Raw genomic sequence first — 25,789 nt, 5'->3', positions numbered from 1 at the left:
ACACAGAGTTTCTAATCTTAAATGATAATGTTATGCTAACCTGTATATATGTTAAAGAAATTTTCAAGCTTACAGGAACTTTTATTTGTATCAGTGACCTAAAAAAATGCTGTTTAGAGCTATAGAACAACTTTTTAACTTTTATTTTTGGAAGCAATTTACTTTCCTCGTGTAATTTCTTTTAGGGCTATTTTATTGGCTGGTATTAATTCTCATAATAATTAATATTGTTTATATCTGTGAATATGATTTAGACTTAGCTTTTTTTGTAATATCTTAGTTAAATGGAAATATAATTTTGATTTATGTAGTAGATATATTACTAAAGGGAGTCTTATGTGTGAATTAATTATTTTTAAGTGTACTATGGAAGGTGTATTGAGTAAGCTTGTTATTTAAAGGGATTCTTTTGAAATTAAAAGTACTTCCCACTATTTATCTTGTAAGTTAATCTATACAGTTTTTGCAAGTACAAACTAAAGTTGCTTTGTTAACTTATTTAGTAAATAAAAACAGTAAATGAGTAAAAGATTCTAAATGCCTAGTCAAATATGAGCTGTATTAGTTAGAACTTTGATTTCATTTTGACAGACCCTAACACGTGAACAGAAAGAAGGAGCCTTCTCCAATTTCCCTATTTCTGAAGAGACTATAAAGCTTCTCAAAGGTACTATGAATTTAATGGATATGGAATTGAAAGTCTAAATCTAAAAACAAAATTTTCTGTCCAAAAGGAGACTATAGAAAGCATAAATAGTTCTTCTTTAATTGCAGTCGTTTCTGCATCATCCTTTTGGTATTCTGATCTGTTTTTGACTCTAAAGAATTATAGGTAATTGTCAAAAGTTAGACCATTAAAAAAAAGAATTCCTCTTTGGGGCAGAGATAACTGTAAATGTCACTAGGTGGTATCTTTAGGCAGATGTTGAGGAATTAGGATTGTCATTCTCAAAGAAACGTATTTTTTCCTAATGCTAGTCTTATATAAATATTTCAACGAAATCTCATTTTTCAGGTCGAGGGGTAACGTATCTGTTTCCTATTCAAGTTAAGACCTTTGGTCCTGTATATGAAGGAAAAGATTTAATTGCTCAAGCACGAACAGGAACAGGGAAGACATTTTCTTTTGCCATTCCCTTGATTGAAAGACTCCAAAGATATCAAGAGACAATTAAAAAAAGCCGCTCACCAAAGGTAACCATTATAGGAGTAAAAGGTTTAAACATTAGTCTAATGAAACGGGAAAGAAAGAGTGTACTTGTTTTAAATTTAAGTACCTCCCATGATAGAAAAATTAGCTCTGTGGCATAAAGTAAAAATTTGGGTCCTAAATCATAAATTTGTTGATTTTTTTTTTAAACATAAAAAAAAAATCTCAAGGCGCCAAAACCTGTTTGGCTCAGTGGATAGAGCGTCGGCCTGCGGACTGAAAGGTCCCGGCTTCGATTCCGGTCCAGGGCATGTGCCTGGGTTGCGGGCATATCCCCGGTGGGAGATGTGCAGGAGGCAGCTGATCGATGTTTCTCTCTCATCGATGTTTCTGACTCTCTGTCTCTCTCCCTTCCTCTCTATAAAAAAATCAATAAAATATATTAAAAAAAAATCTCAAGGCTAAAGCGAAGTAGTTATTGCTTATGAATGTAATGTGTATGGATTCATAGACATCTTTGATAACTGTATAATTATTTTGAAGCCAGCATATCTAATGTTAGATGTATTTACAGTTAGTACATTTAGTGAACTTCTTTTAGTCATGACCTTTGCTTTTAAAGAATGAATTTGCTAAAGAGGTATTCATTTATTTGGTCATTCAGCAAATTATCAATTTTTATTTCATTGGTTAACTTTAAGAAGAGACTATAGAAATGATATTGCTGATTCCTATGTTATTGGGGTACTGAAGATCTGTTTTTTAAAAATATATTTATATTGATTTCAGAGAGGAAGGGAGAGGGAGAGAAAGATAGAAACATCAATGATGACAGAGAATCATCGACTGGCAGCCTCCTGCACGCCCCCCCACTGGGGATTGAACCCACAACCCAGGCGTGAGCCCATGACCGGAATCGAACCCAGGTCCCTTCAGTCTGCAGCTCAGTGCTCTAACAGGCTAGGTCTGGAGATCTGTTTTTATAAGTAGTAAAGAACAAAGAGGACCTAGTTTAAGGTTCATAAAAGTGAAGAAGAAAAAAATCAACATAATTTGAAAAGATACGTGACTAAAACTAATTAGTTTTTTTGAGACTATTAAATGATATCGCAGTAGGAAAGTATCACATATATGAATATAATTAAGTCATAATGGTCTTGGATCAGGTTGGCCAACAGGCCAAATCTTTTTCAGAGTGTTCTGCTCCTTAGGTGAAATTAGGAAAGATTGCAAGTAATAGAAATAGGACACAATCCCAGCACTGCCTTAAGAAGCTTTTATGCTAGAAGCACACTACTGGAAATTCCAGGTCTGCCACTTCTAGCTATTTGATCTTGGGCAAGAGTCTTAACTTCTCTAAGCCTCAGATTCCTCATTTGTAAAATTGGGATAATCCACCTCACAGAGTTTTTGTGAGGATTAAATTAGATAATTTACGAAAATCACTACTGAGCATTTATTCCACAAATATTTTTTTGAGTATCTGTTCTGTGCCAGGTACTGTTTGAAGTACAAGGAATACAGTAATTCAAACGCACATAAATCCTTGCCTTCTTGGAGTTTATATTTTAGTGGGTGGGACAGACAATAAATAAATAAGTAAAATATGGATATCTTATATGCTATAAATGCTAGGAGAAACGAGTGAGAGGATATGAAAAAAGGGTTAGTAAGCTCATTGAGAAAGTGAGATTTGAAAAGAAACCTGAAGGAAGTAAGAGAAGATATAAATATAAGCTATTGTTCTTGTTATTTGTGCTGTCTTTAAGTACCATGTTGAGATTCCTAGTTTTAAATACACCTTTAAAAAGTCTTCTCAGTTTGAATTTAGACATCTTTAGAAAAGTATTTTTTTGTTTTTTTAAACCTCTTGCTCAGGTACTTGTTTTGGCTCCTACAAGGGAACTGGCAAATCAAGTAGCCAAAGACTTCAAAGATATAACTAGGAAACTCAGTGTAGCGTGTTTTTATGGTGGAACATCATATCAAAGCCAAAGTGAGTAAATATGTATGATAATAGCGCAAATATCTATTTGCTACTTTAAAAATCTAAAGAAATAGCAGGAAAATATATTTAATTTACATATTGCTGATATTTCTCTCCTCTCACAGTTAATCATATTCGAAATGGTATTGACATCTTGGTTGGGACCCCTGGTCGTATCAAAGACCATCTGCAGAGCGGCCGATTAGATCTTTCTAAACTGCGCCACGTTGTGCTTGATGAAGTGGATCAAATGTTAGATTTAGGTTTTGCTGACCAAGTTGAAGATATCATCCATGAGTCCTACAAAACTGGTACATCTTAATTCAAAATAAGCACATTAGCAATTCTCTTATCTAAAAACTTACAAATTTTTTATTTTGTAATTTTTACGACATTGTCCCCAATGTTTTTCTAACACAACTCAGGTTATTTGGTATCTGTTCTCTTCCCAAACAAGAAAATACAGTAGCTTACTTTAACTATTTTTTTAGCTTTCTATGTTTTCTTCCATGTATTATTTTTTATAAATAGTAGTTAGATTTCCTAAATCAATTTATTGACTTCCTTGCTCATTCTTCCTTTTTAAATTCTCACCTTCCTTCTGGTTTTCTTCATATTTCCCCCCAGTTTTGAAAGTTTTAATGATTGCAATGAAGTTTGTATGTTCAAAATTCATCCCTTTTTGAGTTTTTCACTATTTCTTTGAGGTTTGGGGGGATTTTTAAGAGTTTACTGCATCATATTAAGAAAGCATTTGAATTCTTTTCGTTTAAGATGCTGAAGACAATCCTCAAACTTTACTTTTTTCTGCAACTTGCCCACAGTGGGTATACAAAGTTGCAAAAAAATACATGAAATCCAGATATGAACAGGTTGACCTTGTTGGAAAAATGACTCAAAAGGCTGCAACTACTGTGGAAGTAAGTAGCTTTCCAGCATGATAGATTTTAACTTTTAGTTGGTATTTTGAAATTTGTTGAAGCTAAACTTAAGTTTTGGGTACCACTTCAAGCCAAATCTCTTTTTTGCCCTTAGTCAATAAGATACTTATATAATTCTATGTCTGTGACTGAGGAACAGAATAGAATAAATAGGGAAGAAATATGAACAGGCAAATTCCAGGAGATTTAAACAAGCAGCCATTGAGACAATTAATAAGTATGTAGAATATGACAGAGGAGTCGATTCATATCAATTTAAAAAGAATAGTGCTGGGATAATTTATTAAAGTTTAGGTGAAAAAAAGTTAGATCCTCATCTAATATTATATACCAAAAAATTTTCCAAAAGATTTTTTAGAAATTAAGGCATAAAATTATTTGAAGCACATGTAGATGAACAATTATTTGATATTAGGAAAAGGAAGGGTTTTCTAAACAAAGTCAGAAGAATATATCATAAAGAAAAAGGTTGATAATTTTGACTTCATGAAAATTTAAACCAATAGTATGTTTTTTTGAAAAGAAATTAAAGGTAACATTTGTATAGTTTATTATAGTCAGGTATGTACCATATATGTAACTTCCTCATTTAATTTATATATATGTGGAAGTAGATGAAAATAGGCTAAATGAACAATAGTAAAATCTGTAAATACAATGTAATGGTTAAAAAGAATGAATTTGAGTGATACAAACCAAATTACAAATTGATATATACAGATTCATAATATTAAAAAACAAAACACAAAAAATGCTACATTCTTTAGGTATTTATGTAAATGTACAATGATAAGTCGGAAGGACAAACATCAAGTTCATAATGACTACTTCTAAGAAAGAGGACTTTTATAATATGGGATGGTCAGAGGAAGCTTTGTATATTTTGTAATGGCTGAAAGTTTTATAATAAGAATGTAAAATGTCTCAGTAAGAATTTATTAAGGATGTTTTCAAACATACACAAAAATTGGATAATATAAGGGATTTGATATACTTATCACCAGGTTTTAAGAAATGATTTTTTCTACATCCGATAGTCTTTCTTCATCCGTACATTTGAAGCAATCTAGTTATCTCATCTTCATATAATTTAATATATTTTTTTAAAAGATAAGGGCTCTTTAAGAAACAACCACCCAGAAAACTACAAAGTTTTTATCACAGTAGAAGAAAACAATACTTCTTTAATACCATTAAATATCTAAGGTCCACATTACCCTACTTGTCTTTTTTTTTTTTAATAGTTTGAGTCTGGATCTAAATAAGATCTTTACATTGCACTGGTTTGTGTGTCTTAAATCTTTTGTAATCTGTAGATTTCCTCTGTCCCTTTTATTCCTTGCAATATTTTTTTGAAAAGAACTGAATAGTTAGTTGTCTTACAAGTTTTCCACAGTCTCAATTTTGCTGATTTGCAACCCTGTAGTGTTATTTAACATGCTCCTCTGCCTTCATTTTCCCTGTGAATTAATGGTTAGGTTGTGAGACTTGATCAGATTCAGGTTGTTTTATTTTATTTATTTATTCATTTTTCTTTTTTTTTTTTTGAGAGTGAGGGAAGCAACACTTTGTTGTAGGTCAGTGATGGCGAGCCTTTTGAGCTCAGCGTGTCAGCATTTTGAAACCCCTAACTTAACTCTGGTGCCATGTCACATATAGAAATTTTTTGATATTTGCAACCATAGTAAAACAAAGACTTATATTTTTGATATTTTATATATTTAAATGCCATTTAACAAAGAAAAAAAATCAACCAAAAAAATGAGTTCACGTGTCACCTCTGACACGCGTGTCATAGGTTCGCCATCACTGTTGTAGGTAGTACAAATGATTCTTAGCTTTCTTCTGTGTGCTCTGTATTTTCCAGGTGTTCTATAATTTATATGTTACATTTTAAAAACAGTTTTATCGAGGTGTATGTTAAAATGCACAGATTTAAAATGTACAAATAGTATAAGTTTTTTAACATGAAATTTTATAAACACAACAAAAAGTTGAATTTCACAGTGGACACCATATATTCACCAACTGCTGGAGTCTGTCATTAACATTTTACTATATTTGCTTTGTCACTTATCTACCCATCCCTATATCCTTTTTTTTTTGATGCATTTCAAATTGCAGAAATCAGTATATTTCCCCTTAAGTATTTTAGCATGCATGTCTTTTAGAGCTCAATATTTACAAAGTTTTTATTGAGACAAAATTCTAATAACTAAATTTAATCTTGTAAAGTGTGCAATTCAGTATCATTTAGTACATTAACAGTGTTGTACAACCATCTCTTCTATCTATTCCCCAGATACTTCATCACCCCAAAAGGAAACCTGTAACCATTTAGTAATTAATTTCTCTTTCCTCTAGCAGCTGCTAATCTGCTTTTTGTCTCTGGAGTTACTTATTCTGGATATTTCGTATAAATGTAATCATATAATATGTGACTTCTGTGTGTTTAGCTTCTGTCACAGCATGTTTCTGAAGTTCACCCATATAATATTTACAGTTTTTAAAAATATGATTTACATGCAAAAAATTGCAAACATTTAAACCTACATTTGTTTGTTTTGCCCAGTTCATATAGGTGCATAAATCCCTATCAAAATATAGAATATTACCATCATCCCAGGAAGTTCCCTCATGCTTCTTCCCAGTCTCCTATACTTAGGCAACCACTGTTGTGATTTTTTTCTACCATAGACTAGTTTTGTTTGTTTTAGAACAGCATATAAATGGAATTATAATATATATACTCTTTTTTTCTAAAAGTCTTCATTCATTCTCCCAGCATCTATAATGTTGGATGTGTCAGTAGTTGGTTTCTCTCTCTGTTTCTCTCTAAGTTGGTTTCTTTTAATTACTGAATAGTACTCCATTGTATAAAATATACTACAGTTTGTTTATCCTTTTGCCTATTGATGGCCATTTGTATACTGTTTTTAAATGGGATTGAGGAGAATCATTGTCTTATTGTCTCCCAGGAAAGCCAATTCTTGAACAGATAGGAAGAAAAATGTACAAGAGAAATTTTTTTTAATGAAACATATTTGGCATTTTCTTTCCTCAAAGCATTTGGCCATCCAATGCCATTGGTCTCAGAGGCCAGCAGTTATTGGAGATGTCCTTCAAGTCTACAGTGGGTCTGAAGGGAGGGCTATTATTTTCTGTGAGACCAAAAAGAATGTAACTGAAATGGCCATGAATCCACACATAAAACAGGTAAGTCTTTTTTTCATGGTTCCTCTAATTGAGATTACATGGGTGAATCACTAAACAAAAAATCATTGTCATTTGTGGTCCAAGTTTGATAGTCATTTTAAAATATATATATTTTTTATTTTAGAGAGGAAGGGTGGGAGAAAGAAAGCTAGAAACATCAAAGATAAGAGAGTCTTATTGAACGGCTGCCTCCTGCACACCCCCTTCTAGGGATCCAATCCTCAACCAAGGCATGTGCCACGACTGGGAATCGAACCCTGACCTCCTGGTTCATAGGTCAGCGCTTAACCACTGACTCACACCAGCCAGGCTTAATAGTCATTTTTAGAATTGGGTCGAGTTCAGAAAGAAGTTGTAGTCAGGCTCAAATGATATGGTAAGTTAGGATAGAATTCTACCCATTTTCATCAGGTTTTCTAAAGATTTTGCAGATGTGAGCTTCAAAACATAGAGGTAGATGCCCAGCCGGCATTGCTCAGGGGTAGAGCGTGGACCTATAAACCAGGAGGTCACAGTTCGATTGCCAGTCAGGGCACATGCCTGGGTTGCAGGCTTGATCCCCAATGTGGGGTGTGCAGGAGGCAGCTAATCAAGGATTCTCTCTAATCATTGATGTTTCTCTCTCCCTCTCCCTTCCTCTGAAATCAATAAAAATATATGTAAAAAAGAAAATACAGAGGTAGAAATATAGTGAGTTTCTATGGGTAAGAGTGGGTAATATTTTAAAGTTGTATTGTAAAGTGAATCACAAATACTTAATCAGAATACTAAGTCCATGTCTTTTTTCTTTTAACTTTTTTTTCTTTAAGCCTTATTCCAGGATATTTTTCCATTGATTTTTAGAGAGCGTAGAAGAAAGAGGGAAAGACATAGAAATATTGATATGAGAGAAACACATCGGTTGCCTCCTGCACATGCTCTGTCCGAAGGCCAATACTCTATCCACTGAGCCAAACCGACTAGGGCAGTGGTTCTCAACCTGTGGGTCGTGACCCCTGTGGGGGTTGAACAACCCTTTCACTGGGGTCGCCTAAGACCTTCGGAAAACACATATATAATTACATATTGTTTTTGTGATTAATCACTATGCTTTAATTATGTTCAATTTGTAACAATGAAAATACATCCTGCATATCAGATATTTACATTACGATTCCTAACAGCAAAATTACAGTTATGAAGTAGCAACAAAAATAATTTTATGGTTGGGGGTCACCACAATATGAGGAACTGTATTAAAGGGTCTCGGCATTAGGAAGGTTGAGAACCACTGGACTAGGGCTTTCTTTAACTTTAAAAAATATATATATATTTTATTGATTTCAGAGAGGAAGGGAGAGTGAAAGAGAAAGAAACATCAATGAAGAGAGAAAATCATTGATCAGCTGCCTCCTGCATGTCCCCTGGGCATGTGCCCTGACCTAGATTCGAACCATGACTATCTGGTTCATAGGTTGACTCTCAACCACTGAGCCACACCGGCTGGGCTTAACTTTTTATTATAGAAAATTTCAGACATGTACAAAAGTCAACGGTCTAATGAATTCCTATGTACTCATCCTCCAGTTGTAACAATTATCTTATTTCATCCAAATTCTACTCATTTCTTGCTCCTAAATTATTTTCATGCAAACCCTAGAAAACATGCCCATGTATATTTGGGAATATGTCTCTAAAAGAAAAGGATTATTTTTTTAAAAAAACCACAATGCTATTATTATTTTTGTTGTTGTTATTAATCCTCACCCAAGGATATTTTTTCATCAACTTTTAGAGAGAATGGGAGGGAAGGAGGAAAGGGAAAGGAAAGGCAGGAAGTGAGGGAAGGAAGAAGGTGGGTAGAGAGAGAGAGAGAGAGAGAAAGAAAGATCTATGTGAAAGAGACATCGATTGGTTGCCTCCTACACACGGATTGAACCTGCAACCCAGGTATGTGCCCTTGACTAGAAATCGAACCCTGGACCCTTCAGTGCAGGGGCCAATGCTCTTAACCATTTAGCAACACCAGCCAATGGCACAATGCTGTCATTTTTTAAAAAATATTTTATTGGCTTTTTACAGAGAAGAAGGGAGAGGGACAGAGAGCCAGAAACATCGATGAGAGAGATCGATCAGCTGCCTCCCGCACGCCCCCCACCTGGGTCGCGCCCTCAACTAAGGTACATGCCTTTGACTGGAATCGAACCTGGGACCCCTCAGTCTGCAGGCCGATGCTCCATCCGCTGAGCCAAACCGGTTCGGCAATGCTGTCATTTTTTAATTAACAGTAATTAATATCTTGAACTATTAATTAGCATTCAGGTTCCCAATTGCCTCATAAGTGCTTTGCTTTTCCTTAAATAGTTTTTTCTTGAATCTGGATCCAGATAAGATGCTTACATTGTGTGTTTTCATTAAGTCTCTTTAATATATAAGTCAGAGTTCTATTCTGGTGAGGCCACATGCCCTGGGGTTGCTGCCTCGATATCAGTAGGGGGCATGAGGAGATTCTCTGATTCTCTGATCACTGATTCTCTCTCATCATTGCTGTTTCTCTCTCTCTCTCCCTTCCTCTGAAATCAATAACAAAAAAAGAGAAAGAAACCAAGTTTCCATAAATAATCTAGTGTATTGCTTCTATGCAGTATCATTTAACATGTTTCTCTGTCTTCTGTATTTCCTGAAAATTCAGGTTTGTTTATTAAGAGAAAATTATTTCATTCGTGTATATTTTCATCAGGAGGTGTGTAAAATGTCTTGTGCTTTCTCTATTTTTGTGACAACATCCTTTGATAATAATGCCGTCAGTCCTTATATCATAATCTCTTTAGTCATGTTTCTGTCTGTAACTAGTTATAGATCCTGAAGAAAGACTCATGGAGACAATATTGCCTATTGATAGCTTGTTTATAACTGTATACCTAGAAATAATTTTGGCTGAATATATAATTATTGGTTCGCATTTTCTTTGGTATCTTAAATATTTTTTATTTTTTGAATAAAGCATACTAAAAAAGTCTGATGCCAGTCAGACTTTTTTTCCCTTATAAGTGATTTTGGTCTTTTGCCTAAACACAAAAGACTTTTTTCTTTAAAAATCAGTAGTTATACTAGAATATATTTTGGTGTTGCTCTTGGTCACTTTTTTGGGTACATAATCAATGTACATGTGCAGTTTGTAGTTCCAAATATACATGTTTTTAATTTCAGCAACATTTTTTTGAATTATAATTTTTTGGTATTTGGTTTGATTGCTTTGGAGTTTTTCTTTAGGAACTCTTGTTGGCATTGGCTCTTCTTTTCTCTCTCCTTTGTCACTTAATCTCAAATTCTTTTCATCTTCAATTTTCAAAATTTCCCATTTTTAAGGCATCATCTATCCTGTTTAGTTAGTCTTATATTCTAATATAGTCTTCATTTGTGAAAAGTTTTCCTCTCTTTTTAAAAAAATAAAAAATTATTGATTTCAGAGGGGAAGGGAGAGGGAGAGAGAGATAGAAACATCAGTGATGAGAGAGAGTCATTGATCAGTTGCGTCCTGCACACCCCACACTGGGGATCGAGCCCGCAACCTGGAGCCTTCAACCTGGAGCCCACAATCTGGGCATGTGCCCTGACCGGAAATCAAACCATGACCTTCTGGTTCATAGGTCAACGCTCAACCACTGAGCCACGCCAGCCGGGCGCTCGCTCTCTCTCTCTCTCTCTCTCTCTCTCTCTCTCTCTTTTTTATCCTTACCCAAGGATATGCTGAGAGAGGGGTGAAGGAGAGAGAGAGAGAAATAACATCAATATGAAAGAGAAACATTGACCTGACCAGGAATCGAACCCACAACCTGGGCATTTGTCCTGACTGGGAATTGAACCCACCACCTTTTGGTGTATGGGATGATGCACCAACCAACTGAGCCGCACCAGCCAGGGCATTGTTATAAACTTTTAAATTTTAATAGTGGCTAAGAGTACTAGGAAATTTATACCAGTAATACTAGGAAAATTATTTGTAGCAAAGTGGTAGGTAAATACATAAATAGGTTCAACTTCAGTAAAAATTACCTAAATGTAAATTGAAATTACATTGTGAAGTCATTTTTGCCTATTACATTCACAAGGATTATAATGATTCATAGTAAATGGGTAGGTAGGGTATGAGGAAAAAAATACTCAGAATGTTGAAGAGTAAATGGGTACAACCTCTCTTGTTAAATGTTCATAATTTTTGACCCAGAAATTCAGTTTCTAGATATGTATCCTTCTGAAATATACATATAATGAGGTATCTGGAGATATAAGTACAATGTTGTGCACTCTGGCATTGTTTCTGAAGGTGAAGATTTGGATACGAAACAAATGTTCATCAGTAGAAGATTGCTAAAATAAATGATACTGCATACATATGAAGAAATCATATATATAGTTTTTAAAAATTAAGTAAGGCCCTGGCCAGTGTGGTTCAGTTGGTTAGGTGTTGTCCTATCCACTAGGACAGTGGTTCTCAACCTTCCTAATGCCGCGACCCTTTAATACAGTTCCTCATGTGGTGGTGACCCCCAACCATAAAATTATTTTCGTTGCTACTTCATAACTGTAATTTTGCTACTGTTATGAATCTTAATGAAAATATCTGATATGCAGGATGTATTTTCATTGTTACAAATTGAACATAATTAAAGCTTAGTGATTAATCACAAAAACAATATGTAATTATATATGTGTTTTCCGAAGGTTTTAGGCGACCCCAGTGAAAGGGTTGTTCGACCCCCAAAGGGGTCGTGACCCACAGGTTGAGAACCACTGCACTAGAAGCTCCCTGGTCAAGGGTACAGGCCTGGGTTGGGGGCTTATTCCCAGGTGGGAGGCATGCAAGAGGCAGCTGATGAGTGTTGCACTCTCACATCAGTGTTTCTCTGTCTCTCTAAAAAATCACTGCCCTAGATGGTTTAGATCTGGGGTGGGCAAACTTTTTGACTCAAGGGCCACAATGGGTTCTTAAACTGGACCGGAGGGCCGGAACAAAAGCATGGATGGAGTGTTTGTGTGAACTAATATAAATTCAAAGTAAACATCATTACATAAAAGGGTACGGTCTTTTTTTTCAATAGTTTTATTCATTTCAAAAGGGCCGGACCCGGCCCGCGGGCCGTAGTTTGCCCATGGCTGGTTTATATCAACGGTCGCCAACTGGTGGTCCACCAGGTCCAAAAGGTTGGCGACCACTGGTCTAGATAGAGCGTTGGCCTGCAGACTGAAGTCCTGGGTTTGATTCCAGTCAAGGGCACATTTCTGGGCTGCTGGCTTCATCCCCAGAAGGGGGGGCATGATGTTTCTAGCTCTCTTTCCCTCTCCCTTCTTCTCTGAAATCAATAAATATATATATGTAGCCCCAACCGGTTTGGCTCAGTGAATAGAGCGTCAGCCTGTGGACTGAAAGGTTCCAGGTTCGATTCCGGTCAAGGGCATGTACCTTGGTTGCAGGCACATCCCCAGTGGGGAGTGTGCAGGAGGTCGCTGATCGATGTTTCTAACTCTCTATCCCTCTCCCTTCCTCTCTGTAAAAAATCAATAAAATATATTTAAGAATAAATAAATAAATATATAGGTATCTACATATATATATTTAAAAAGTCATTAAATTCTTCTGAAAAATAAAATAAAAAATAAAAAATTGAGTTATATTATAGATGTGGAAAAATGGCTAAGATAATTTATAAAGCAGGTTACAAAGCAGTATATAAATGCAATTATAGTATGATCCCCTATTTTTAAGTAAGTACATAAAATTATAGTACATGCTAATATATGTGAGAAGTGTGTGTGTATGTGTGTGTGTTTGTGTTTGTTTTTTGTTAATCCTCACCGAGGATATTTTTCCATGGATTTTTAGAGAGAGTGGAAGGGAGAGGGAGAGAAAGAGAGAGAGAAACATCGGTGTGAGACAGACACATCGTTTGGTTGCCTCCTGCACGTGCCTGAACTAGGGCCAGGGATCAAGCCTGCAACCAAAGTACGTGCCCTTGACTGGAATTGAACACAGAACTCTTCAGTCCACGGTCCAATGCTCTATCTATCGACTGAGCCAAATCTGCTAGGGCAGTGTGTGTATTTAAAAAAAACATTTCCAGAGGAATATTCACCAAACTACACAGAATGTATGGTGTTAGGGTAGGCTGCTATCAGTTATAAGTATGAATTGTACACTTACTTTTCCCCTTTTTTCTAATAGAATGCCCAGTGTTTACATGGGGACATTGCACAGTCACAAAGAGAAATTACACTGAAAGGCTTCAGAGAAGGTAGTTTTAAAGTTTTGGTGGCAACCAATGTGGCTGCCCGTGGTTTGGACATTCCTGAGGTTGACTTGGTGATTCAGAGTTCTCCTCCTCAGGTAGGAAATGAGATTGGATTTGGGGAAAAGAACAGTTGTATAAATAGACATTTTTGGGGGAAAATTTTGCTTTTGGATATGAAAAATTATCAGTTCTTGTCTTAGTCATTTTTATCACTGTGGTGTTAAATGGACCAGAATCTGATGTCTTTGCAGATTGCTAACTTCATTATTTGGATGTGAGCATGGATTTATAAAGGGAATTATAAAAAAGTTGCCATATAAAGAGTCCTGGGATGGGGGAGATAAGATTTTATTTTATTTATTTATTTTATTTTTAGATAAGGTTTTAAATCTTATCCCCCTTGTCCCAAAATTCTGCATAAAATTTTTTTGGGATGTTGGAAAAAGTGACAGGATTAAAGTATTATTATTGGTAGTAGTTTTGTTATTAGCATTATTATTTGGATGTTGGAATGACTATGTAACTTGCTAGATTTTTTTAAAGTATTACCTCTTATTTTTAGGATGTGGAGTCGTATATTCATCGCTCCGGACGCACAGGTAGAGCTGGCCGGACAGGGATTTGCATATGTTTTTATCAACCAAGAGAAAGAGGTCAACTAAGATATGTGGAACAAAAAGCAGTAAGTAGAGTTAATTTATTTCAGGCTTATTATCTGAGTGGTACCTTAGAAAAGAGTTTTTTTTACATTTGTTCTCACAAATAGATCTTTATAACTTTTCTCAGTTTAAGCTGCATTTGGATGTGAAGCATGTGGAGAGCTAAATATATATTAGCTGCAAGTCTTTGTTTTAATATACCTTTCATTGTGAAGACAAAAAATCTGACTTTCTCATTTTTCTCTTGAATTTCTCCCTTGATACTAAAATCAGAAGTGCATTATGATTTCAGTACCTCTTAGTGTCAGCATTGTAATGGTGACTGTGACATTGTCTTGGTGTAATTGTTAAGATTATATTGAGTAATTATGGATTTTTTGTGGTATTTCACAATTTTTATTTTTATGATGTGTTTTTATACACTATTTAATATACTTTGTAAAATTAGATAGGGTAATAAGAAAAAGATTCATAGTTGTAAACAGCATCATTTTCCTTTTTTTTGAGTCAGCTTAAGTTTGCAAGTGAAATTCCATGTTTGAAACTAAGGGGCAATTCAGAAAATCTCTTTTCTTTTTCTAGATTTTGTAATTGGCGACTTATTTGAAAAAGCAGATCTTTTGATCTGCTAGGGCTTGGAAATCTCGTCCAAGAAATGGAAATTCAAAAAGCTATATTAATTTAGAAATTAATTGTAAAGACTTCCATTTTTCTTTAATGTAATTCTTTCATTTTCAGGGAATTACTTTTAAACGTGTAGGTGTTCCTTCTACAATGGATTTAGTTAAATCTAAAAGCATGGATGCCATCAGGTATGCTTTCTGACCTTGCTGAATAATTTTTCCTTTTGTGTTAGGCTGTTCATCTTTAAGCTCTCCTAGTTCAAAAATCAGAAAATTTAATCACCAGTTTTACCAGCAGATACTTAGTTATATTAAAATACAAAAACGTTGCTCTTTCTTTTCCCATTCATTCTCTTATCTTTAATTTTTTCCCTTTGCCTTGACCAAGAAAATTTGCTATTTTTAAACTATAGGTCCCTGGCTTCCGTTTCTTATGCTGCTGTTGACTTTTTCCGACCGTCAGCTCAGAGACTGATAGAAGAGAAAGGGGCAGTGGATGCATTGGCTGCAGCATTAGCCCATATCTCCGGTGCATCGAGTTTTGAACCACGATCTTTGATTACCTCTGATAAGGTAGAAGTCTGTAAGGAAATGTATGTGCTTGAGAAAAGGTTAAAATTGAACCATAGCTATCTATCTATCTGGAAAGAAATACAGGAAATCTTCACTTTGCACAACACTTTTTTTTTTGTTTTTTAAATATATTTTATTGATTTTTTACAGAGAAGAAGGGAGAGGGATAGAGAGTTAGAAACATCAATGAGAGAGATCGATCAGCTGCCTACTGCACGCCCCCCACTGGGGATGTGCCCACAACCAAGGTACATGCCCTTGACCGGAATCGAACCCGGGACCCTTGAGTCCGCAGACCAACACTCTATCCGCTGAGCCAAACCAGTTTGGCAACACTTTGTTAACTGAAACTTGCAAACCAAAACCTGTTCATTTTTTAAATTGCCATGGAATTATGCAAATTGAGAAATAGCCTGTGAAGTTAACATAGTACCATGCAAATTAAGGATTGCCTGTATATGTGGATGGTGTGTGTGTGAGACATCATCTGATCTGGCCCCCTGCCATGTCCGTATCAGATATCAAAACAAACCACACCAGAATCATTAGTTGCAAGTAGTTCACTTACATTATAATGTAAGTGAGGGGAGTCCCTGGGTGAGGGGACCCATCAAAAAAGAGCTTTCTGATGTCTGGGTGGAGAGAGAGACAGAGAGAGACAGTTGGTGGGGGAGGGAAACAAGGCCCAGGGGAGGTAATCTGCGTGTGACTTACTTGGTGTAGCCTAAGTGGGTACAGCTGGGTCATCTGATGTTTTCCACTTGGCAGGTGTTAATGGTTTAGCCAAATGTCATTTTGCTGAGAGTGACTTAATTGTCCAACTCTATACCTCCCTTCCCCTCTCTCTTCTCTCCCTCCCCTATATACATCTTTTTTATAAAAATTAGGTTCTGATTAGAGTTTATATGTTATATTTGGTTATTATGTCTCTCTTTTAATTTGGGACTGTTTGCCCATTATTGATCTTTTAAAAGAGTAGGTCAGTTGTCTAGATAAGAGTCTAGAATATCTTAGAAACAGGATGTTAGTAGTTTAAAATGTCTTTGTAGGTTAACCAAATCCAAAGCTTTTACCACAAATGTCCTACAGGGTGTCTCCCCCTTGCTACCTCTTTGGTCTCATCTCTTATCACTCTCCCCTTGCTTGTTTCAGTTACCCTGACCTACTTGCTGTTACTTTAACTTAAACCTACTCCTACACAAGGCCATGGTACTTACTTGCATTGTTTCAAATGTTCTTTCCTTTTAATAACCTCATGGCTTCCTCCTTCACTTCATTCTGGTCTCTCCTCAAATATCATCATAGTAGAGAGGTCTTTCTTGATCAGCCTAAAATAGCTCGGTTTACCCTCTTCCCTTGCTCTGCTTTACTTTTCTTTATGGTGCTTATTACTATCTGACATGCTGTATATTTTCTTTTTTGTTTACTGTCTATCCCATTCCATCAGCCCCCATCCCCCTCCCCATACACCACAATGTAACCTCCATGAGAGGAAGGGCTATTTATAGCTGAATCTCTAGCACCTAGTAGAGTCTCTGGAACACACACAGAAGGCACTGAAATATTTGTTAAATGAATGCCTCCATATATATCAGTGATGGCGAACCTATGACACGCGTATCAGAGGTGACACACGAACTCATTTTTTGGGGTTGATTTTTCTTTGTTAAATGGCATTTAAATATATAAAATGTCAAAAATATAAATCTTTGTTTTACTATAGTTGCAAATATCAAAAAATTTCTATATGTGACACGGCACTAGAGTTAAGTTAGGGTTTTTCAAAATGCTGACACACCAAGCTCAAAAGGTTCGCCATCACTGATATATATTCTTCATGTTGATCCTTTTCCTGTACACTGAAATTTTACAGAACAAGTAAGTTTTTCTTATGTACTCCAGCCGTGGGCAAACTACAGCCCGCGGGCCGGATCCGGCCCGTTTGAAATGAATAAAACTAACAAAACAAAACAAAACAAAAAAAAGACCGTACCCTTTTATGTAATGATGTTTACTTTGAATTTATATTAGTTCACACAAACACTGCATCCATGCTTTTGTTCCGGCCGTCCGGTCCAGTTTAAGAACCCATTGTGGCCCTCGAGTCAAAAAGTTTGCCCACCTCTGTACTAGTCCCTACAGAGTTTAAAGAGTTTATAGCCTCTTATTTTTCCACTCCAAGCAAACTTGGACTCTTTCAGAATTGACTTCCTTAATTCTTTACTACCTATCTTTTCTCTGATGCTCTAGTTTAATTATCTCTTAAAGCATGATGGTTAGAATTAAATTTGGTCTTTACAGCAATGCATAAGAGAATGGTACTTTCAGTGATCTGTAAACACTCATTTTCTATTAATACAGCCTCAAAGAAGTTATTTTTTTAGCAGTCATGTTATATTGTTGGCTCATAAGTTGGCATGTTTAAGTCATGAACTTCATTGAATTAAGACGTCATTGCTGCTGCTGCTGCTGCTGCTGCTGTTGCTTTTTCCATAAACATAATGTAACTTTTATTCCTTAAGGGGTTTGTGACCATGACTCTGGAAAGCCCAGAAGAAATACAGGATGTCAGCTGTGCTTGGAAAGAACTTAACAGAAAACTGAGTAGTAATGCTGTGTCCCAAATTACCAGAATGTGCCTCCTAAAAGGAAATATGGTAGGCTTTTCTAGACAACTAAAAAGTTTAATCAACCACTGTAAATGCTTATAAAGACCAGCAGGTTTTGTTCCTTCTTTCTTTTATTGAGGCCTAATAGGATGAATAATATTGTTTTCTCTGTGTATTTGTTTTGTTGTAAATTTTTGGGCAGTTATTTAAATAATCCATTACTTTAGAAAACTCTGAGTTATTCTTATTTTGATTATCTACTATCCAAGTTATTTAAGTTTCTGCCCATATATACTTATTGTGTGGTGTGTGTTTATTTTCTAAGACTAAGTAACTTATGATTGCAACAGCTACAACTGTTATTTAGGAAATAGACAATATTAATTTTTGAGTGGCCTGCTATTGGTGGTGGTGGTTGTTTTTTTAAAATATATTTTATTGATTTTTTTACAGAGAGGAAGGGAGAGGGATAGAGAGTTAGAAACATCGATCAGCTGCCTCCTGCACACTCCCTGCTGGGGATGTGCGCACAACCAAGGTACATGCCCTTGACCGGAATCGAACCTGGGACCCTTCAGTCCGCAGGCCAACGCTCTATCCACTGAGCCTGACCAGTTTTATTGGTTGTTGTGGATAATGAAGTGCATTAAATATTTTAATACATTTATGAAATAGCAAAGTTAAAACCATCTATAATCTTAGTGACTGATTTCTCCTAATGGTTTTGAGAAAATGTTATATTTATTCATCTAATTTTACTACAGAGCTTCATTTTAGTCTAGAATTTATTAACTTGATTGTTTACTAGAAGTATTACTTACATTCAAAAAAGATTTGTGGCAAGTATGAGACAAATACACATTCAGAAAAAAATGTGGAGGGGAGGGAAAATAAAACAAGATCCTTAGGCTAAACTAGTTGTTATACTTGAGTATTAAGTTACCTTTCAACTTAACTGGCAATCAAGACCAAGGAGGAAACATCTTGGGTTACGTCATTCTCATTATCTGACAAACACTGCGGCTCTTTAGGAGAGAAACTTTCTGGCACTAAATTAATTACTTTTTGTTAATCCTTACCTGAGGATATTTTCTTCCATTGATTTTCAGAGAGGGTGGAAGGGAAGGAGGGAGGGAAAGGGGGGAGAGAGAACAAGCATCAGTGCAAGAGAGACACATTAATTATCTGCCTCCTACATGTGCCCTCACCAGGGCCAGGGATCGAACTTGCAACCCAGGTAGGTGCCCTTGACCAGGAGTCGAACCCAAGACCCTTTGGTGCTTGGGCCGATGCTCTAACCATTGAGCACACTAACCAGGGCTGGTACTAAATTTTGAAATGACTTTATTAGGTCATTTTATAAAGGACATGGAATAGCATTGTGGTGTCTACAAAAGCCTTTCTAGAGAATGCTCTAGACCAGCCGTGGGCAAACTACGGCCCGCGGGCCGGTGAATAAAACTAAAAAAAAAAAAGACCGTACCCTTTTATGTAATGATGTTTACTTTGAATTTATACTAGTTCACACAAACACTCCATCCATGCTTTTGTTCCAGCCCTCCGGTCCAGTTTAAGAACCCATTGTGGCCCTCGAGTCAAAAAGTTTGCCCACCCCTGCTCTAGACTCTTAGTAGTAGTAGATTCTTATTAGATACTGTGTTTAGTTATTTTTCAGATTTAGAAAATACAGTAAGCAGGCACTCTGTCATGCGTTATTATGTATTAGCTGTTTTAATCCTATAAGCAATCATGGGACACACCTAATCTTTTTGTTTTATCGAATATAGAGATTGCCAGCAAGTATTAGCATATTAGGAAAAAAATCAACTCATGCATCTAAATAAAATTTTTTCATTTTGTCTTTAGGGTGTTTGCTTTGATGTTCCCACAACTGAGTCAGAAAGGTTACAGGTATTTAAAAATTTTTTATCTGTTCAATAGTTGAGTATGTTTCTCTATAAGATAGGGATTAGGGACATAGTAACTATATTTATCATGCCTTAAGTCAATTAACAATTCCTTGCTATAAAATTACCCACTCTGTATGATGGGCTGCCTCCTGCACGCCCCCTATTGGGGATCGAGCTTGCAACCCAGGCATGTGCCCTGACTGGGAATCGAACTGGTGACCTCTTGGTTCTTGGGTTGTCTCTGTATCATAATTTAAAACATTTCTTATAACTAATTTCAAACATATAAAAAATTAGAATTACATAAAAATCCTCATGTACCCATCACGCAGCTTCAGCAATTACCAACTCCTGGCCAATTTTGTCTCATGCCTACTTCCATCCACTTCCCCACTCTCATAGAATTTTGAAACAAATTTTATGTATTCTGTCATCTCAACCGCAAATATTTCCATATACTTAAATATTAAGGATACTTTTAAAAAACATAATCATAATATCATAATTAAATTCCCAAAATAATAATTCCATGAACCGTCCAATTTGTGTTTAAATTTCCCCTATTGTCTCCTAAATATTTTTTAATATAAGGTCCATAAGGTTCATACATTGTAATTTGATGTTTCTTAAGTCTCTTTGAACCTATAGGTTTCCCTCTTTTCTTTTTAAAAAATTTCCTTGTATTTTATCTGTTGAAGAAAGAGATTGTCCACTAGATTCTTATAGTGTAGAATTTGTCTATTGCATCGCTGTGCATATTTATATACGTACATTGAAACGAGGGGATTGTTCTGTTTTTTAAGTCTTTAAAAATTCAGAATGTACTGTGAATACATTTCTGTGTCAGCTATACAGTTACTTATTTTAATGGCTCCCTGGCTTTTGGCCATATGGGTGTCCAACTTTTCTAAGTGTCCTATTTTCTGACATTTCAATGATTTCCCATAGTATACTGTTATAAACAATGTTGTTGTAGCTAACTCTTTATACATTGCTATGTTTATCTCTTTAAGATGAATTTTTAAAGATGACTGCTTGGCCAAATGGTTTGCACATTTTTAAGGCTTTGGTTATATATTGCCACCAATGGTGTGTGTGGGTGTTTGTCTACTCACTCTTACCAACAGGTATTTTAATACTAACTTTCCTTGGCAATTTATGATCACAATGAAGAACAGTTAATGTTGCAGGATATGACATTGATGTTCTTATGAGCTGCTGATTTGTGTATGTTGAGTTGTTTATTCTAATACCAAATTGTTTCCACTGGCCACATTTTTCTAGTCCCTAAATGGTGTTTACAAGTTTTTAATCTCCATCATCAGCTTCTTACTCCTTGCTTCTATCAATATACTTGCTGAAAACCATGCACTACTTATTAATGGCCTGTGTGTTTTATGCAGAGAAGCCTGTGTGCTCTTTTAGAATGTATAAATTGAGAGTCTCAAAATGGGCCTGAGGGTTTCTCCTGAGAGTAAAACCTGGGAACTTTAGTGAATGTGTTTTATAAATGAATAAATAAATAAATGAATAAATAAATAGATGTGTATGTATATGTATGTATGTGTATATATATGTATGTATGTATGCATTTATTTATAGATTTCAGAAAGGAAGGGAGAGGGAGAGATAGAAACATCAATGATGAGAGAGAATCATTGGTCAAGTGCCTCCTGCATGCCCCCTTCTGGGGATTGAACCACAACATGGGCATGTGTCCTGACCAGGAATCTACACTCAACCACTGAGCCACACCAACTATACGTAAATGTACTTGTTTTTTTTTTAATACATTTTATTGATTTTTTACAGAGAGGAAGGGATAGAGAGTTAGAAACATCGATGAGAGAGAAATATCGATCAGCTGCCTCCTGCACACCCCCCACAGGGGATGTGCCCACAACCAAGGTACATGCCCTTGACCGGAATCAAACCTGGGACCTTTCAGTCCTCAGGCCGACGCTCTATCCACTGAGCCAAACCGGTTAGGGCATGAATGTACTTTTATTTATTTTTATTTTTTTTCAAATGTTTTTATTGATTTTTAGACTGGGAGGAAGAGGGATAGAGAGAAAGAAACATCGATGAGAGGTAAATATCATCAATGGGCTGCCTCCTGCACGCCTCCTATTGGGGATCGAGCTTGCAACCCAGGCATGTGCCCTGACTGGGAATCGAACTGGTGACCTCTTGGTTCCTGGGTTGTTGCTCAACCACTGAGCCACACCAGCCTGGCAAGTGCTTTTAATATGGTTTTTCCCCCTCTGGTTTTTAAGTTTGTACCATTCACTTTGACTTTAAAGACCTTTAGCTAATAGATCATTGGCATGAAAAAACGGTGTTCTCTACTCATGTGCTTGCTTATGGTTTCTAGTTTGCCTTTATATTAATCCTATAAATTCCCCCAACAGGCAGAGTGGCATGATTCAGACTGGATAATCTCAGTGCCAGCCAAGTTACCGGAAATTGAAGAATATTATGATGGAAACACATCTTCTAATTCCAGACAGAGGGGTGGCTGGTCAAGTGGCCGGTCAGGCCGGTCAGGTCGGTCAGGGGGTCGATCTGGTGGCCGGTCAGGTAGACAGAGTCAACAGGGGAGTCGGTCAGGAAGTCGACAAGATGGTCGAAGACGAAGTGGAAATAGAAATCGATCAAGAAGCGGGGGCCACAAACGGAGTTTTGACTGAGAATTTGATAGTTAATCTACCAGTGTGAGCTTACCTATTTCTGCCTAATCATGTACATTATCCACCAAAAATTAGGTCATCATAGTTGAGGTATGTGTCTGCTATTTGCAAAGAAGTTGTTCGTATTTTTTTAAGAAATATTTCACAAGAGTGGATGTAAACAAATCAACTTACCCAGTTACACCTTTGAATAATAAAACCTTTTATTGTCTCTTTTCATTATGCGTTAAGAATTTAATTTTTTTTTTTCTAAAACATGGCAGTCAAGTTAATCTTACTTAAGGTTACTTGCATTTTACAAAATGTGGTGTATCTATATTCAGATTATTCCTTCTATAGAACATGTAGTAGAAAATGAGAAATCCCTTTTACATTACAGGGCTGTATAAACTGGTGACATGATTAGTTAAGGTGTTGTATTTTAAATTAGGTGTAGTTAATTAAAAGAGTGTACAGAGAGTACACATTCAGTAATGTATACAACATATATTGGTTGGAGTTTCTACCATGTGCCCATCATAATACTAATCACTAGGGATATAGTATTAAACAAGGCATGGTCACTGTCCTCAAGGAACTTACAGTCTAAAGAATGAGATTAGCACCTGAGGCCTAAGATGAAGGTAGGTATGAAGGCTAAGGACCTAGTTGAGGTGTGCCTACCCAGTCTTGTAATTAGGAAGGCTTTTAGAAGAAATGATGCTCAAAAGGAAAAGTAAAGCAAAGTATCAGTTGAGGTAGCCAGATAAATGTGTATGGTGGGAAGAGGAGTTTAGAAGGGAGAGGCTGTGCAGGAAGAATAGCATGCAGAAACCCAGAGGCTAAGAACAGCATGGTAAATCTGAGGACCTACATTAGTTCAGGTTTGTATGTGATGAGTAGAAGACAGGAATGGGAGAGAGAAGGAGTTAATACTTAACAGGGACCAGATTTTAAGACTGTGTGCGCCCTAGCTGGTTTGGCTCAGTAGATAGAGCGTTGGCCTGCAGTCTGAAGGGTCCCTGGTTTGATTCTGGTCAAGGGCACATGCCCAGGTTGTGGGCTCAACCCCCAATGGGGGACGTGCAGGAGGCAGCTGATCAATGATTCTATCTCATCATTGATGTTTCTATCTTACTATCTGAAATCAATAAAAATATTTTAAAAAACACCAGAGCTCATATTTTAAAAAATGAATAAAAGACTGTGCATTGATAAGGAGTTCAGACATACCCTTGTAGATGGTGGGAACCATTAAAAGATTTTAAGGAAGTTAGCATGATGAGATTTGTGTTTTATTTTAATATATTTTATTGATTTTTTTACAGAGAGGAAGGGAAAAGGATAGAGAGTAAGAAACATTGATGAGAGAGAAACATCGATCAGCCACCTCCTGCACACCTCCTACTGGGGATGTGCCCGCAACCAAGGTACATGCCCTTGACCGGAATCGAACCTGGGATCTTTTAGTCCGCAGGCCGACGCTCTATCCACTGAGCCAAACTGGTTAGGGCGAGATTTGTGTTTTAGAAAATTTATTGGCTATCCTGAGGAGATTGGATTGCAGAAGGTCCAGACAGGAGGCCTCTAAAGATACTGTTAAAGCAGTGATTTTTAACCGGTGAGCTGCAGCACACTGGTGAAGAAATTTTTAAACACACGATACCTGACTATTCAGTCAGGGGCACTGACCTCTTTTCCCTTAATTGTCAAATTAAAAAATGACAACAGGCCCTGGCCAGGTAGCTCAGTTGATTAGAGCATTGTCCTGATATGCCAAGGTTGTAGGTGTGATCCCCAAGTTAGGAAGCAACCAATGAAGGCATAAATGAGTGGAACAACAAATTGGTTTCTCTCTCTCTCATCAATAAATTTTTTTAAATGTGAAAAAAGAAACACCAGCCAATACAACAGTAGCCCTCAGGTGTGAATGACCTGTCTTGAACCAAAAATACATAGGTCATATACAGTAATAGAGTTGCATCTTATTGGTCATGTCACATGATAAGGTTGTGTCTGATTGGTTAATTTTTTAAAAAATATATATTTTATTGATTTTTTACAGAGAGGAAGGGAGAGGGATAGAGAGCCAGAAACATCGACGAGAGAAACATCGATGAGCTGCCTCCTGCACACCCCCTACTGGGGATGTGCCCGCAACCAAGGTACATGCCCTTGACTGGAATCGAACCCAGGACCCTTCAGTCCGCAGGCAGACGCTCTCCACTAAGCCAAACCGGCCAGGGCTGATTGGTTAATTAATTTTTTTTTTTTTTAAGAGAGAGGAAGGGAGAAAGAAACATCAATGTAAGAAGCATGGAGTGGTTGCCTCGTGCCCTGACCAGGGATCAAACATGCAACCTGGATATATACCCTGACCGGGAATCAAACCCACCACCTTTCAGTGTACAGGAAAATGCTCTATCCAACTGAGCCACGTCAGTCAGGGCCAAACATTGGTTTTTGTTGTTCCACTTATTTATGCATTCATTGTTTGCTGCTTGTATGTTCCCGAATCACGGATTGAACCCTCAACCTTGGCATATCTGGATGATGCTCTAACCGACTGAACTATCCATCCAGGGCTGGTTAATTCTTGGTACAAGAAATCCTTATATAAATGTATAGGCACCTGATTTTTTACAAAGTCACTTTGGAGCAAAAAGGATAGTAATTATTATTATTGTAAATCAAAATTATATCTTTTGTCAGATTGGCAAAAACATTTTTTACTGTACTGCAGAATTTTAGTAATTAGTTTACTAGTATTTGTGCCATGAAATTAAAAAGGTTGAAAATCACTGTGTTAGAGTTATACAAGATAGAGGTGACAGTGGTCTACACTAATGATAGATAAATTTTTTAAGTTTATTTTATTGTTGACAGTATTACAGATGTTTCCCATTTTCTCCCATTTTGCCCCCTCCATGCAACCCCTGCCTCACCCCAGGACTTCCCTATGCTACTGTCTGTGTTCATGGGTTATGCATATATATACATAAATGTTCTTTGATTAATCACTTCCTGAACTGTCCCCCCGATTGCTCCTCCCCTTCCACCAAGATCTGTTACCCGGTCTCATGCATCCATACCTCTGGACCTATTTTGTTCATCAGTTTATTTTGTTCTTTAGATTCCACTTATAAGTGATATCATGTGATACATGTCTTTCTCTAACTGGCT

The 25,789-nt window shown here is 36.5% G+C and overlaps 1 protein-coding gene across 4 annotated transcripts in view; it reads left to right on the top strand.

The window, feature by feature from the left end:
• Positions 1 to 22,846, top strand: part of DDX50 (DExD-box helicase 50) — a 29,893-nt gene extending 7,047 nt beyond the window's left edge. For 3 of the 4 annotated variants that reach the window (XM_059662521.1, XM_059662522.1, XM_059662523.1), the window contains 13 exons: positions 592 to 667; positions 1,016 to 1,194; positions 3,029 to 3,146; positions 3,263 to 3,448; positions 3,912 to 4,057; positions 7,145 to 7,294; positions 13,497 to 13,658; positions 14,126 to 14,245; positions 14,961 to 15,034; positions 15,259 to 15,418; positions 17,941 to 18,075; positions 19,894 to 19,938; positions 22,349 to 22,846. In XM_059662521.1, coding sequence (XP_059518504.1) covers positions 592 to 667; positions 1,016 to 1,194; positions 3,029 to 3,146; positions 3,263 to 3,448; positions 3,912 to 4,057; positions 7,145 to 7,294; positions 13,497 to 13,658; positions 14,126 to 14,245; positions 14,961 to 15,034; positions 15,259 to 15,418; positions 17,941 to 18,075; positions 19,894 to 19,938; positions 22,349 to 22,627 — 1,830 coding nt within the window. In that variant the 3' untranslated portion in view covers positions 22,628 to 22,846. Of the gene's footprint in view, positions 1 to 591; positions 668 to 1,015; positions 1,195 to 3,028; positions 3,147 to 3,262; positions 3,449 to 3,911; positions 4,058 to 7,144; positions 7,295 to 13,496; positions 13,659 to 14,125; positions 14,246 to 14,960; positions 15,035 to 15,258; positions 15,419 to 17,940; positions 18,076 to 19,893; positions 19,939 to 20,950; positions 21,065 to 22,348 lie in introns of all 4 variants that reach the window. The other variant, XR_009448369.1, reaches the window with a different exon arrangement.
• Positions 22,847 to 25,789: the final 2,943 nt, after the last annotated feature.

The sequence above is a fragment of the Myotis daubentonii genome, chromosome 13, assembly GCF_963259705.1.
Source record: "Myotis daubentonii chromosome 13, mMyoDau2.1, whole genome shotgun sequence".
Lineage (NCBI taxonomy): Eukaryota > Metazoa > Chordata > Mammalia > Chiroptera > Vespertilionidae > Myotis > Myotis daubentonii.
The sequence above is the reverse complement of the archived record's forward strand: the minus strand, read 5'-3'. Positions and strand labels throughout refer to the sequence as shown.